At 19.0% G+C, this 16,781-nt stretch overlaps 5 protein-coding genes across 5 annotated transcripts; 2 read left to right on the forward strand and 3 right to left on the reverse strand.

Annotated features, from left to right (window-relative positions):
- Positions 1–433: 433 nt before the first annotated feature.
- On the forward strand, positions 434–4,245 carry PADL01_1226400 (ubiquitin-activating enzyme E1; the record flags this gene model as incomplete). The annotated part of the gene is made up of 3 exons (XM_028683224.1): positions 434–457; positions 699–3,825; positions 3,974–4,245. The coding sequence occupies 3 exons, from the start codon at positions 434–436 to the stop codon at positions 4,243–4,245; spliced, it is 3,423 nt and encodes a 1,140-aa protein (XP_028539424.1).
- A 312-nt stretch (positions 4,246–4,557) lies between these two features.
- Positions 4,558–6,690, reverse strand: PADL01_1226500 (conserved Plasmodium protein, unknown function; the record flags this gene model as incomplete). Its single annotated transcript, XM_028683227.1, has 1 exon — positions 4,558–6,690. One exon carries the CDS (start codon positions 6,688–6,690, stop codon positions 4,558–4,560), a length of 2,133 nt encoding a protein of 710 aa, XP_028539425.1.
- Positions 6,691–7,537: 847 nt separating this feature from the next.
- Positions 7,538–10,376, reverse strand: PADL01_1226600 (conserved Plasmodium protein, unknown function; the record flags this gene model as incomplete). The annotated part of the gene is made up of 2 exons (XM_028683228.1): positions 7,538–7,825; positions 7,944–10,376. The coding sequence occupies 2 exons, from the start codon at positions 10,374–10,376 to the stop codon at positions 7,538–7,540; spliced, it is 2,721 nt and encodes a 906-aa protein (XP_028539426.1).
- A 1,793-nt stretch (positions 10,377–12,169) lies between these two features.
- On the forward strand, positions 12,170–13,120 carry PADL01_1226700 (haloacid dehalogenase-like hydrolase, putative; the record flags this gene model as incomplete). The annotated part of the gene is made up of 1 exon (XM_028683229.1): positions 12,170–13,120. One exon carries the CDS (start codon positions 12,170–12,172, stop codon positions 13,118–13,120), a length of 951 nt encoding a protein of 316 aa, XP_028539427.1.
- Positions 13,121–13,531: 411 nt separating this feature from the next.
- Positions 13,532–15,211, reverse strand: PADL01_1226800 (conserved Plasmodium protein, unknown function; the record flags this gene model as incomplete). The annotated part of the gene is made up of 1 exon (XM_028683230.1): positions 13,532–15,211. The coding sequence occupies one exon, from the start codon at positions 15,209–15,211 to the stop codon at positions 13,532–13,534; it is 1,680 nt and encodes a 559-aa protein (XP_028539428.1).
- Positions 15,212–16,781: the final 1,570 nt, after the last annotated feature.

Consider the following 16,781-nt stretch of genomic DNA (forward strand, 5'->3'; position numbering starts at 1 on the left):
AACAAAATATGAATAATTATATATTTTCCTTTAAATAATATATATTATATATATATACAAATAAATCATATAATAATATATTGTATTAATGAAAAAAGAAAAGAAAAATATATTGTGTATTAGCTTAAACATTTTTATTTATGTATAATTATTATTTCTTATTTAAAACTTTTACATATATATATTATATAAATTATGTATTTTTTAAAATTTTTATTGTTATATATATTTTTTAAAACTATATAATAATATATATATTATATTATATAATGCTTTTTTTTTCCCTTTATATATTTTCATTCATTTATTTTTAAAATATATATTTGTGTGCTATTTTGATATATATATATATATATTTTTTTTTTTTTTTTTTAATATATTCTTTATATTTATATATAAAAATTGTATAATAAATTCATAATAATAACATATTATGCAAAACAAAGCCCCACCCTTGGTATGTCAACGAAAAGAAAAAATATAAATATATAAATATATATATATATATATATATATATATATATATATATATGTAAATATTATACATATAAAATATTTTGTTTCTTGTTATATGGTTTTAGTAATGTATTTCCCCCTCATTCTAAACGTTATTACTTATTAATGTTTTTATCATCCACATATATATATATATATATATATATATTATTTTTTGTGATTTTGTTTTGTGGTTTTTTTAGAAAAAACAAAGAACAGACGAATCTGTGAAACCTACCGAATTTGATAAGAGCAGTGAAAGTTGGAAAAGAATTGATTGTTTAGAAAAGATGACAGAAAATAAGATAGATACAGATTTATATTCCAGACAATTAGGAACCTACGGTTTTGATTTAATGAATAAATTAGTGAAGTTAAATGTTTTAATTATAAATGTTAAAGGTGTTGGTTTAGAGTGTGCAAAGAATTTGATATTATCTGGACCACAATCTGTTTGTATATATGATAATGATATATGTGAAATAAGTGATATTGGTGTAAATTTTTATATTAATAAGAAAGATGTTGAAGAGAAGAGTTGTCGAAGTGATGCTGTATTAAAAGAATTACAAGAATTAAATAATTATGTACATATATATAATTATAAAGGAGAAATAGAAAAAAAATGGTTAGAAAATTTTGATGTGGTTATATGTTGTGATATAAATAAAGAAGATTTAATAAAATATAATAATATGATAAGAAGTATAGATAAAAAAAAAATAGCATTTTTAAGTTGCAATATATATGGATTATGTGGTTATATTTTTGTTGATTTTAATAAAGATTTTATATGTTATGATTCAAATGGAGAACAAGTTAAGAGTTGTAATATTAGTAATATTAGTAAAGAATTAGAAGGAAAAGTTTCATTTGATTTTGATAAAACATCACCATTTGAAGAAGGTGATTATGTACAATTTAGTAATGTAGAAGGAATGACAGAAATTAATAATAAAATTTATAAAATAAAAAATTTGAAAAAATATACTTTTGAAATTGGTGATACTAGTACATTTAGTGATTATATTAAAGGTGGATTATGTACACAAGTCAAAAAACATTTGAAATTAAATTTTTATCCATATGAATATATATGTATGAATCCACTAAATAATGAGAATATATCTAATAATGAACACAAACCTAATGAAAATGATAACAATTTTTTAGATAGTTGTAATAATATCATATATGAAAATGTGCCTTTACCCAATTCTTTTATTATATCAGATTATGCTAAATTTGATATGAGTAATCATTTACATTATTCTATACAAGCTTTAAAATGGTATGAATTACAAAATGAAAAAAAGTTACCTGAAAATTCAGATGAAGATGCATTAGAAAAAATTTATAATTATGCTGTTACATTAAATAATAAAGATAAAGAACAAAAGAAATCTTACGCTGTTGATGAATTAAAAAAAGATGTTGTTTATAATGTTTCTAGATATTCTAGAGCTCATATTGCACCTGTGGCATCCTTTTTTGGTGGTTTATTAGCTCAAGAAGTTATAAAATTTACAGGAAAATATATGCCTATATATCAATTATTATACTTGGACTTTTTTGAATGTATTTCATTAAATGAAAAAGTAGATATGAATGAAATTAAAAAAATGAATAGTAAGAATGATAATATTATAACAGTTTTTGGAAAATCATTTCAAAAAAAATTAAATGATTTGAATGTCTTTTTAGTAGGTTCAGGTGCTTTAGGATGTGAATACGCAAAATTGTTTTCTTTATTAGATATGTGTACCAAAGGTTCTGAAGAATGTCCTAATATGAATGAAAATAATATAGATAATAATTCATCTTATTGTGGTAAACTAACCATAACAGATAATGATAATATAGAAGTATCAAATTTAAATCGACAATTTTTGTTTAGAAGAGAACATGTTGGTAAATCAAAATCATTAGTTTCATCTGAAATTATTAAAAAAAAAAATAATAATATGAATGTCCAATCTTTAGAAACTAAGGTTGGTACTGAAAATGAACATATATTTAATGAACAATTTTGGAGTAAACAAAATATTATAGTAAATGCTTTAGATAATATTCAAGCTAGACAATATGTTGATAATAAATGTGTTTGGTATAGTAAGCCATTATTTGAATCAGGAACATTAGGTACTAAAGGAAATGTTCAAGTTATTATACCATATCTAACACAATCATATAATGATAGTTATGATCCTCCTGAAGATTCAATTCCTCTTTGTACTTTGAAACATTTTCCTTATGATATTGTACATACCATTGAATATGCTAGAGATATATTTCAAGGATTATTTTATAATACTCCTTTAAGTATTAAACAATTTTTAAATGATAAAGAAGAATATATTAATAAAATACAAGAAGAAGGTAATAATGCATCGTTATTAGAAAATTTACAAAATGTTATAAATTCTTTAAAAGAAATTTCATCCCAATGTAATTTTGATTTTTGTATAAAGAAATCTGTCGAATTATTTCATAATAATTTTATCAATCAAATTAATCAACTCTTATATTCATTTCCATTAGATTATAAATTATCAAGTGGTGAATATTTTTGGGTCGGACAAAAAAAACCACCACAACCAATAGTTTTTGATGTAAATGATGAAATGATTCAAGAATTTTTATTAAGTACATCTAACCTTCTTGCACAAGTATATAATATTCCTCCATGTTTTGATATTAATTATATTATTAATGTTGCTAAGAAAATAGAAGTAAAACCTTTTGAACCTAAAAAAGTCAAAATTAATATGGATGAAAAGAATTTAAATAATATTTCCATATCATTTACAGAAGAAGAAAAAATTATTGATGATTTCTGTAAAGAATTATTAAACATACCAACAAATAATATTAATATAAATCCTATTGAATTTGATAAAGATGAACAAACCAATTTACATGTTAATTTTATTTATTCATTTGCAAATTTAAGAGCTATCAATTATAAAATTAATACATGTGATAAATTAAAGGCAAAAATAGTTGCAGGCAAAATTATACCTGCACTTGCTACTACTACATCTATTATTACTGGTTTGGTAGGTATTGAATTATTGAAATATGTAAATTATTATGATAATATACAAGCATATGTGAAATTATCAGAAGAACAAAGGAAAAAACAAAAACATGATGTCTTATCTTATTTTAAAAATGCATTCATAAATTCGGCTCTACCCTTATTCCTTTTTTCGGAGCCTATGCCTCCTCTAAGAATGATGGATAAGGAATATGATGAATTAATGAAGGGTCCTGTTAAGGCCATTCCCAATGGTTTTAGTTCATGGGACAAGATAGTCATATCGATAAGTAAGAATATATATATGTATATAAATTAATAAATATATATAAATATATATATATATTATATATATGTATGTATAAACTTATAAGTATAATTGTGTATATGTAATTTTTTTTTTTTTTTTTTTTTTTTTTTTTTTTTTTTTTTTTTTAGAAAATGGTACCATTAAAGATTTAATTGATCACATTAACGAGAAATATTCCATTGATGTAAATTTGATATCTGTGGGGAATGCATGTTTATTTAACTGTTATTTGCCTGCACACAACAAGGAAAGATTAAACAAGCCCATACATGAATTATATAAACAAATATCAAAACAGAATTTATTGGAAGATAAAAATTATATTATTGTTGAAGCAAGCTGTAGTGACCAAGACCTCGTAGATGTCTTAATACCATCAATTCAATTTATATACAAATGATGAGTGCAAACATATATATATATTATATAAATGATGAATCAGTGTTGATTCATTTTGATGTTGATATGTACTAGTGCATATATTCTGTATACGTATGTATGTATGTATGTATTTTATTTTTTGCATTAATATTTGTTCATGTATGTGAAACAACAAAGTTTATTTATTAAATATAAACAAAAAAAAATAAAAAATTAATATATATTTTATATATAAATAATAAATGGTGCACAAAAAAAAAGAGAAAAAAAATATATATATATATATAATATATATATATTTTTATATTTATGTTAATTTATTTTGATTTGGTTAGAATTTATTTTTGAAGTCAATTAATTTGAAATCCTTATTATTTAACAAGGAAGTATATATTCCCATGATTGTTTTAACGTTTTTGAATCCTGAACTTTCCATCATAATATCTAAAATAGTATCTATAGTATTATTTATAATATTATCACAATATAAGTTTATATCTGTTTGTGATAATTTATTTGTTTCATTATTCTTAACATTAATATTATTTGATTGTTCCATTTTATCATGTTGTATTTTTTCTGGTTGAATGTTATTAGGTGTATTCATTACATTAGAAGTAACAATGTTGTCATGATGATAGTTATTATTATTATTATTATTATTATTATTATTATCATTATTATTGTCGTTAATTTTATTTACATTTTCTTTATCGTTATTATGACAATCAATGTTTGTTATATTTTGTTCTATATTATCCACTAGAGTATCTACTTGTTCATCTTTTTTGAAATTTGTAAAATGATATAAATTTGTATTTTTAGATATTGTATCATCATAATAAATATTTTTTGTAAGGTTAATATTTTTTTTTAATAAATAGAAATTATGATGTAAAGTTTGTGTCTTTTGAATATAATCAAGAATAAAATATTTCAAATTATGGATATAGTTTAATATAGACTTTTTTCTATAATGTCCAATTATTAATTTATCTTTTGTTGTGAAATCGTTATGATTTTGTATATTATCATTTGTTGAAAGTTTTATATATTTATTTATATTTAAATTTTGACTTATATTTTGATCGAAAATTTCAAATCCTTTTTTTTTAAATAAGTTAACTATTTTTTCATCAAAAAAATTAATTTTACTAAAGACAAGACGATATGTTTGTCTTAATATTTTTTTTTTATTTATGATTTCGTTATTATGTTCTTTAACTAAAGAAAAAAATCTCATCCATAATATATCTTGTTCACAAGAATGTTTCTTAATTAATTTTTCTTTATCATATAATGTAATATATTCTTTATTAATAATTTTAGAAAATCTTTTTCCACCTCTGGATGTAAATGTACAACGTTTTATATAATTATATAATAATTCTTTTTCATCATTATAATTTGCAGCTTTGAAAATTCTTATTAAAACGTTTGGCACATCTCTTGGATTTAATGATAAATACATATATATTAATTTTGTTTTTAATTTATCAGATATATTTGAAAATATTTTATAATCGATTAAATTATATTTTTCTTGATATACTTTTGATATATATTCTACTTTTAAAAAATCATATATATATCTTTTTCTTACTTCGACAGGAATACATAATTTAATACTTCTTAGATATTTTATTAGAAATGTTCTTAATACTTTTAAACCTAATACACAATATATTTTAAATTTATTAAGTTTAATAACATCATCAGTCACATTTAATGTATGCTCTGTACTACCAAAAGGAATATTTGCATTATCATTTGTATATAAATTTGTAAATAATTTATTTAAATTCACACAAACATCTTTAAATAATAAATGTGGTGACACTTCTAAAAAATTTCCTATTCGGATCATAATATCGTTACATTCTTCGTCAAACTTAAAGTTTAAGTGTTTAATTAAATCAGAACTTTTTTTTATAATATCATTATTATTATTATTATTATTATTGTTATGACTTATATTATTGCTATTAATATTATTACTACTACAATTATTATCAAGGTTCTTAACTAATTTATTCGAGTTATTAATACCTACTGTTACATCGTCTTTTATAATATTTTTTCTTCCAAATAAATTACATATAAAGTTATTTTCTTCAATATTATTAATGGTCTTACGTTTTCTTGGACTCTTTTTTATACGCACTATATTATTATTATAATAATAATAATTATTATTATTATTATTCATAAAGTATAGTTTACACATGTTCTTTTTTTTATTTCTTTTGATGTCATGAAAAAAAAATGTATACTTACTATTATCAACATGTGACTTTTTTAACATACAACGGGGTCTTACTTTATCTTTAGTTTGAATTTGTAAATTACAATAAGAAAGTTCTTTTGATAATAATATTTTCATTTGAATTACGTACAGGAAGAACAGTATATATATGAAATATGTGTTTCTTGAATTTTTCTTCTTTCTCTTTTTTATGATCATCTTTTTTTTATTATATCATTGAAATATTAAAACCAATCAGAAATTAATAAAAAAAAAAAATTAAATATAAATGAAATAAAGCATTTATATATACTTTATATATTTATTTACCTTCTATCCTATACTGGGTCTTTTACAATTCTTGCGTCATATTATATATATATATAATATATATATATATTATATCGATTTATATTTTATATACTTAAAAGCTGATATTTATAATTTACATTTCGTATTATTTTCTTCTTTTTTTTTTTTTTTTTTTTTTTTTTGTTAAATTCAAAAAATATATATTTCTTCTATTCACTTAAGAGTTTAAGAGATGATTATCTCATTTTTTAAAACATCATATTCTCTCACATAAAGTATATAAAAAGTTCATTTTGTTTGATATTGTGTAAAAAAATATGTACATATATATATATATATATATTATATATGGGTTGACTATTATGTGACTTTATTAGTGTTTCATAAAAGGTTCATTTAAAAAAATTAATTAAATATTAATAAATATATATATATATATATCAATAATTATATAAATAAATAAATACATATATACATATATATATACATATATATATATATATATATATATATGTACTATTTAATTATGAGAAAAAGGTTTAATTTTTATGTAAATTAAAAAATTGTAAGAAAAGTATATTTTATTCGTATGCACATTAAAAGGAACCTCAAAAAAATAAGATAAACATATTAGAAACATTATATATATATATAATACATTGAATGAAAAAAAAACAAAAAAAAATTAATTAAATAATAAAAATGTTTGCTAATTTTAATAATATATTAGATTCTTCTTTATCATTTTATAATATTATATGTCAAACTTTAATTTCTCACTAAACTTTTCTAGTTCCTTCAATTTATCATATTCATTGTTCAAGGAATATAAATTTTTTTTCCTTCCAGTCCATGAGAGTAAGGTTAGAAATCTGCCTTTAGAATCTTTTATTGATAATATTTTATTCCATTCTAATTTTGATTTATTCAAAAATGTTTTATTTCTTATCAACACGTAAACACCTTTCCAATCATTTTTTGAGCACAGCATTTGATCGAACTGTTCATATAACATGAACGTTTTTTTGTTAACACCCAGTTCCTAAAGGGGGAAAAAAATAATAATAATAAAATGTAATAAATAATAAATATATTCATATATATATATATATATATATATAATAATTGCATTTATATTATTATCTTATTTTGTGATTCACCTTTGAGAAATTAAAGTGAGGCATCTTTGTTATAATTATTGCATTTTTTATAAAGGGGGATAGATTAAAAAAATGAGCCTTGTGAAAAGAAACATCAAAAGGTAAATTTATATTGTACTTTTTATCTTCCTCTGTTGATATAGATATTATATCAATATCAGGGGCTTTAATTTCATCAGTACATTGATCTGATATATTAGCCTTTTTTTCTTCATTCTTTATGATTTTGTTATGAATACTATTTAAAGTATTAATATTTTTTTTATTTTTTTTATTTTTCATAGTTTCTTCCTTTATTTCACACAATTCATCCATGTCAGTAGAAAAATTCCAGGGAGACGTTTCATCAAAAAGGTTATTCATATCATCAGTATCATTTTCTTCATCATCATGTTCTTGTAAGTCTTCTTTTAAGACATTTTTTAAGAAGGAATTTTTTTTTATATAATTTGAACAAGTATAATCACTAAGGTTATTTTGTTTGTTTGCATTAAAAGGTATATCAACATCCATTTTAGTGGTTATATCATTTTTCTTTTTATTTTTAATATATTTTAATATTTTTTTATAATATAAGGCATATCTAACCAAATTTTTTTTGCATTGTAAAATCATCATATTTCTATTATCACTACCTATTAAATGTATATTTGAATAATTATTAATTAAATGATTCATGTTATAATTGTATATATTAAGAAATTCGTCATGGTTATATATTTTTAAATTCATAAAGGGTAATATCTCGTCTTGATTATATAATGGAATATTTAGTAAATAAGAAAATAATTCAAATATTAAATTTCCAGTACTACAAAATGGATCCCATATAATATTTATATTTGTTTTATTGTGTAAACATTTTTTTATAATTAATGAATATATACAACTTGAAGAATCATAACTATCATCACTTAAAAAAAAATTATTATTATAATAATTCATTCTTCTAAGTTCTATATCATTTAAATATTTAATCATATTATATTTGTTTATATTAAAATCTTTTGATAAAGGACCTTTTAAATTATATATCTCATTTTCTTTTTCATCATTTATAACATTATGATTTTTATAATGTTCTATATTATCATTATTATTATTTTCCATATATATATTTTTATTTTTTTCTTCATATGTTTCATTTTTTAATAACAATTCTTCATCATTTAAAATAAATGAATGATTATCTTTTTTTGGTTGGTTTGTTAATGATGAATATATATCTTGATGTGAATTATCATTAGAGACACCTAATTTTTTATTATAAGGATCTAAGAAATAATTATACTTATAATAAATATCATCTGTGTTTTTATTTATTTGTATTTCTTTTTCATAATCCATTTGTATCTTTTTCTTTTCTTCACATACAGACCAATAAGGTATAGTTTGATTGACAATATTTTTTATTTTCTCATCATTTATTGTAGGATGTTTATAAAAAAGAGATGAAAAATTTATATTTTCATATTTATCTATATTTTGTATATCTTTTAATTCTTTCATATTAACATATTGATAAAACCTTGGAGATAATTTCCCTGTAAATTTTATATCTACATTACATATATTATTATGTATATGGACACATAATAAATTCCATATGTTTTTTAAAAAATAATTTTTGTTATCTATTTTTTCAAACGTAGTTGAACAATTATTACTATGGAGTGTATGATAATTAGAATATAATATATCTTTTTGTGTATCAGTTAACTCTTTTGAAGTTATAACATTATCATTTGAATATCCTGAGTTTATGTCACTTTTTATATTTTTAATAGTCTCTACATCTGATGATATATGTTGATAACCTTGAGACATTAAATTGACTTCATTTATATATTTATATATTTCATTTTTTAAATTTGATATATCAAATAATGTAGATTGTGTACATATAATTTTTAAAGGAATAGATTTTAAATCTTCATAATGAATATATTTATTCCATTCAATATTTAAAAAAATTTCTCTTAAACAATTTAAAGAATTACATTTTTTATTTTTTGCAACATTTAACCATATACTTTCAATATATCTACACTTTAATGATAACATATATATTAAAGATGTAGAACATTTTATTTTTATTCCTCCTTCAGTTTTATTTATTTTAATTAAATGTTTTACTTTTTTATTATTTTCATTATCATTAATTAAATCATTATGATTTTTTATTTTCTCTTCCATATCTTTTATGTATTCATTAGAATGTTTATTACTAATATTCTTATTTTCATCATATTCGTTTACATTTTTTTTTAATTTTATTTTTTCTTTCTCATATGTTAATAATTCTTTTATATAGCTATATTTTATATCATTCTTTAACGTCGATTCACCACCTTTTCTTATGGAAATAAAAAAATTGTATATACTAAAATAAGATCTTTTATTCAATATAAAAGGGAAATTAAGAACTCTCATTATTCAACAACAACAAAAAAAAAAAAAAAAAAAAAAAAAAAAAAAATCAATAAAATGATAAAATAAAATAAATAATAATGAAATGAGAGCTTCATATACATTTTTCCATTTTTATGAATAATTTTAAATTATGACGAATGATAGAAATTGTAAATAAAACAATCTGAATATTTATATTAAAACATATGTTCTTTTTAAAATAATATATATATATATAATATATATATTACTTATAATGACTTCATTTTTTAAAAGAACTTTTTAATAAGCATCATGGAGCCTATAATTTTTTTTTTTTTTTTTTTATTACACATTTGTCGAAGCATAGAGATAATTATAAGAACCAAAGAATTTTTACATACCCTACAATATAAATACATATATATATATATATATATATATATATATATATTATATATATATTTATATATTTGTGAGAAAAAAAAAAAAAATCATTTAATTGTTTCGCATAATATATATATATATATATATATATATATATATATTATTATTCTAAATATATGTTTATATATATATGTATTATTATTTTTTAATTATTTTCATTTTATATAAATAATAGATGATGGAAACGAAGAAGAAAAGGTTTCTTTTTTTAAGTATAATAATAATATATAAGTATATATTAATGAAATTGAAAATATATAATTATATAAATATATATATATATTTTTATGTTTAAAAAGGTCGTCATAATAATAATAAGTAAATTTTTCTTTCTTTCGTATCGTCTTATAAAATACCCCAGATATTAAATATATGTATTTATATATATATAATACCTTCTCTTTCTTTTTTATATTTTTTCTTATTAAAATTGGAACGTTTAACAAATTTAAAAATAATAAATTATATTATCATATCGACATATATCGTATTATGTTAATGATAAGAATATGTCATTAAATATATCCATGTGCTGTAATATTTTTTATAAAATAAAAATAACATATATATTGTAAGGAAAATATATAAATATCTTATATATCATGTAGGTACCATTTTGTAAGGTGTGTATAACAGAATATTATAAAATATAAAAAAAAAAAAAAAATGATAATGCAATACACAATTATAATACAATTACAATAGAATATAAAATAAATTCGTTAATTTATCTTCCCTATCTTTTAAACTTTTGTGATAAGATAAAACTTCATATATTTACGCATGCATTTTATAAAAAAATGTAAGGAGCTATACTTTTAACGCTTTGATATTATGACGACTGTGGAAAATAAAAAAATACAAAAAAATAGAATATACACTCATCATTTGGATGAAAGAAGAAAATGTATGCTTTTAAAATAATTAGTGTATGTTTATATGTGTATTGAAGATAATATCGCAGTATATGAGAAATTAAAAAAAAAAATAAAATAAAATAAAATAAAAATATAATATAAATATAATATAATAAAAATATAATTATTATTTAATTTTATAATTAAAAAAAAAAAAATTAAATATATATATTTTTATTTTTATTTTTATTTTTAATTTTATATTATTAATTTTTTGTTTTCCATTTTATTGTAATTTATTTATTTTTTTTTTTTTTTTATAGAAATCATAATATCAAAATAACATAAATTTTTCTTATATTTTTTTATAATGATGAAATATATAAACAAAGTTTCTTCCTTCCTTATAATCCTTTCGTCTATTATCCTTATGGGTAAGAATAATGCTTTGATTGAGAATTCGCTTTTTTTTTTTTGCACCCACGAAATAGCCCATTTGGAAACTTGTACATACATAGAAAATACAGAGAGATGTTAAAACATAAATATAATGATTTATGTGTAGAAGATTTATTTTATAAAAACAATATAAAATTGATAGCTATAGATATTGATGGTACCTTAGCTGATGATGAAGGAAAAATAAGTGATGAGAATTTAAAAGCTATTGAAGTTTGTAAAAAATCTGGGATAGAAATTATTTTAGCTAGTGGAAGATTACATAGCTATGCAATGAAAATGTTTACAGATGAACAAATAGAAAAATATAAAATAGATAAATTAGATGGTGTATATTCTCATGGTGCTTATATTCATATGAAAGGTTATGATTATGTATACAGGAAATTTTCTTATAAAGATTTAGAATTAATTTTATTTTCTTTAGGTTCTTATAATATATTAAGGTATGTTATATTCTTAACAGTTGATTCAGCATATGTAATAAATGATGATATTAAATTAATTGAAGAATATACTTATAGTCCAGAAAGTGAAGGTATTATATCTGATATTAAATATGTTAAAATTATTGATACTAATTATAAACCTATACTTATAAATAAAATTAAAGATATTTTTAATATAGGAGATATTGTATCTATAGAAATTTATGATAAATTATATCCAAATCAAGATACATATAGTGATTTATTCAAAGTACTTTTTTATGAATTACAACCACATTATAAAATATATATACCATCTTCAAATAATAAAATTGTCTTATCCCCAATAAACACAGCAAAAATACATACAACACAATTATATGCACAATTTTATCGTATACATTTAAATAATATTCTATCCATAGGTAATGATGATAATGATGTAGAACTCTTATCATCAACAGGATTCTCAGTGGCAGTAAAAAATTCAACAACTCGTGCGATTCAGGTAGCTCGATGTGTCAGTACTAGAACTAACAACGAAAATGCCGTAGCAAATATTATATACAAGGCCTTATCTGGAAGGCGTGTATAATTAAAAAAATAAAAAATATATATAATAATAATGTACCAATAAAACAAACCCACACAGTATATATATTTATTAATTCTATATAATATTGTATTATATATATATATATATTTATATGTGTTGTATTTATTTAATTATTTCATTTTATTTTTTTTCACCTTGAAAAATTGTGTCTTTATAGTAAATATGCATATAATTAAAAATCTATAATTTTTACACATAATATTACATTTAAAATGATAAATGTTTGTATGTATGCATATACCTATACACATAAAAAGCGTCTACGCATATAATATATACCTCAATGTATACAACTATCAACTGTAATAAACAAAAATAAAATTATAATAAATTAAATGCTTAAATAAATAAATAAATATATATATATATATATATGTTTTTTTTTTTTTTTCATATTCTTTGAGAAAACAATTTTTTCATTAGTCTTAAATTATTTTCTCCTATTCCTATTTGCCATGGGTCGATTAAGGTATTATGCAATTCTTTATTGTCTTTATAAATGAATTTATAATTATTTTGAATTAATGATAATGTATTCATAAAATGCTTATTACTTATATATACATTTTCTTTATAATCACATTTATTATAATTTTTGTAATAATGTGATAATAACTTTTTTAATTGTACATCTTGTAGATTATTTTGTATAAAATTAAGAATGGTCTTTATGTTATTATATTGAATATTAGATCCAATATTATCATTATTATTATTTTCATTGTTAATATATTGATTTATATTGGCTTTTATTTTTTTATTTATACTATCATTATGTATTTTATATGAATCCTTTTTGGGTTTAATACTATCATCCTTTGAATACATTTTAATTTTTTTTCTTTTGTTTTTTTTTTTAATTAATCTTTTAAAATGTTCTTTCTCTTTTTTTATAACATCTTTTTCTATATTTTTTAATTTATTAGATAATTTATTTCTAATATATAAGATCATGGCCTTAGGTATATTTTGGTTTTCATCATTTTTAAAATAAATATCCTTTTCATTAAAGCTTATAACACGCGTTTTACATATTTGATTATTCTTATATAAATAAATTGATGAAATAAAAAATGGAAGGAGATGTATTCTTGGGACCTTGTCGTTTATTCTGTCCTTACTTATATGATAATTATAACAATATAAATCATTATCACTATTATTATTGATATTATTAAATGATGAAAATATGTTTGCATATTCTATATTGTTATCATTATGGTATGTATTGTGATTGTATATGTTATTGTAGTATATATTATTATTGTATATATTATTATTGCACATATTATTATTGCACATATTATTATTGCACATATTATTTCTACTATACATTTTTAAAACGTCATTATGATAATTATAATAATTTGTATCGTCATTAATTTGATTATCATTGGAATGTTTATAATTTTTTTTTCGCCTCTTTTTATTCATATTAAAAATATATTGTATTAACGTTTTATTATATGTATTTTGTCTAATATCATTCAAAGGATTAAATATATTCTTTAATTTTATAAGATTATTAACAGAATCAAAAATACATTCAACATATCCTTTTTCATGAAAAATTGGAATATTTAATTCTTCCCATATAAAATGAGGTTCCATAAAAAAAGTAAAGATAAAATAAAACGTTTCTTTTTTTTCATCATATTTTTTCTTTTCTTTACTATATTTTATATAATCTATATGATTTTTTCTTTTTATGTCTTTATTTAATATTGTATAGTGAGCACATAAAAAATAAACATTGTGAAATATATCTGGAAAATATTGTTCCATAATAGAACTAGGAGTATAATATATTAAATTGTTTTTGTCATGATTCTTATGAATATTGTTTTTATAATTTTTATTATTATCATTACAGATATCCTTTTCTTTTTTTTCAGAACATATAAAATAAATATACACTGGTTGTATACTCTTATATTTATTATATATAGTATTTAATAAATATGTAATATACAAAAGAGAAAAATCTTTTTCCTCTTTTTCAAGATTTTTTATATTATATAGTACAACATCCTGTGCCAACGTTTTGTCAATCCCTATCTTTTCATTCATTTTTTTTTTTTTTCTATTTTTTACTGTTTCGTTTTTAAAATTATTCTTCCGTAAAATATACAGCTCATCATAAATGAGGAAAAAGAATGAATAAATAAAAAAAAAAATATATATATAAGTATATATGTATTTTAACAGCTGGATGTTAGCATATACATACACACAAGGATAATAAAAAAAAAAAGAAATAATAAATATATACAGATATTACATATTACATATTATTTATTATTATTATTTTATTTTTTTTTTTGCTATCCTGTAAAATTTTAAAAACGATACATGGCAAAAATAAAATAAATAATACATAAAAGTATTCATATATATAAGCATACATGTATACATGTGATGCATACACATATATAATATATATATATATATATATTTATTTATTTATTTTTAAAGTTGAGGGGATATATTTAACAAAACAACTGTATGAAAAAGAATTATATTAATATCTTGGTCATTTTTTTTTGTTTTTATTTTTGAGATATAAAAAAGTAAGAAAAAAAAGATGAAGAGATGAGCTATCATACACGCACACAAAAAATATACATAATTATATAATATTTTCTTTATTTATTTATAGCGAAAAATAAAATATATTTTTTCACTTTATCTATATAATATTATAATACACCGCCCCCTTCAAATAAAAAAAAAAAAAAAAAAAAAAAAAAAAAAATTAAGGTCTTATATAAATCATTATAATATTATATGTGAAGAACTTATAAAAATATATATTTTTTTTTTTCTTATAACATTGAACTATAAACAGAAATGGCCAATATATATATATAAACTTGCAATATTAATTATAAGACCCCGACAGTAAAGGAAAAAAAAAAAAAAAATGAAAATAAAGCAAAGCAAAAGACAATGCAGAAAAAAATAAATGATATATATATTATTAATGATATTGTATTTTTCCTAGTGTCATTATTTTTTTCTTTACAATTTAAATATATATATATATATATATATATATAGTACCTATTATATTAATTCCAAAATATTCTCATATTGTTTAACATATATATATATATTTTATATTTATGGGCTTGAAATATATAATTTTTTACAGTTGAAGATTAATAATAAATATATACAAGAAGCAATATTAATCAGAATGAAAAAATTATGTGTTTATATCTTTTTGCTCCAAGAGAAAAAAAAATGAAAAATTATTATATAAATATATAAATATAAATATATATATATATATATATATATATATATATAATATTTATAATGATCTTTTTAAAATAACAAATTAAAAACCATTTATTGGATTTTATAAAATTATGTAGGAACAAATAAATAAGGAGGAAGAACCACATTTTTTTTTTTTTTTAATAATTTATAGAATAATAATAATAATAATACATGAATGAAATTATTTTTACCACAACTGGTTAAATATTGTGACTTTTAAAAAATAATAAAATATATTTGTGTATGTCATGTTTTATTTACTTTATAATTTATAAATTTATATTTCTTAATAAAATATAAATATATAAATATTATATATATACATTATTTTTTTTTTATATTAAGGAATAATTTT

The sequence above is a fragment of the Plasmodium sp. gorilla clade G2 genome (assembly GCF_900097015.1).
Source record: "Plasmodium sp. gorilla clade G2 genome assembly, chromosome: 12".
NCBI lineage: Eukaryota > Apicomplexa > Aconoidasida > Haemosporida > Plasmodiidae > Plasmodium > Plasmodium adleri (nom. inval.).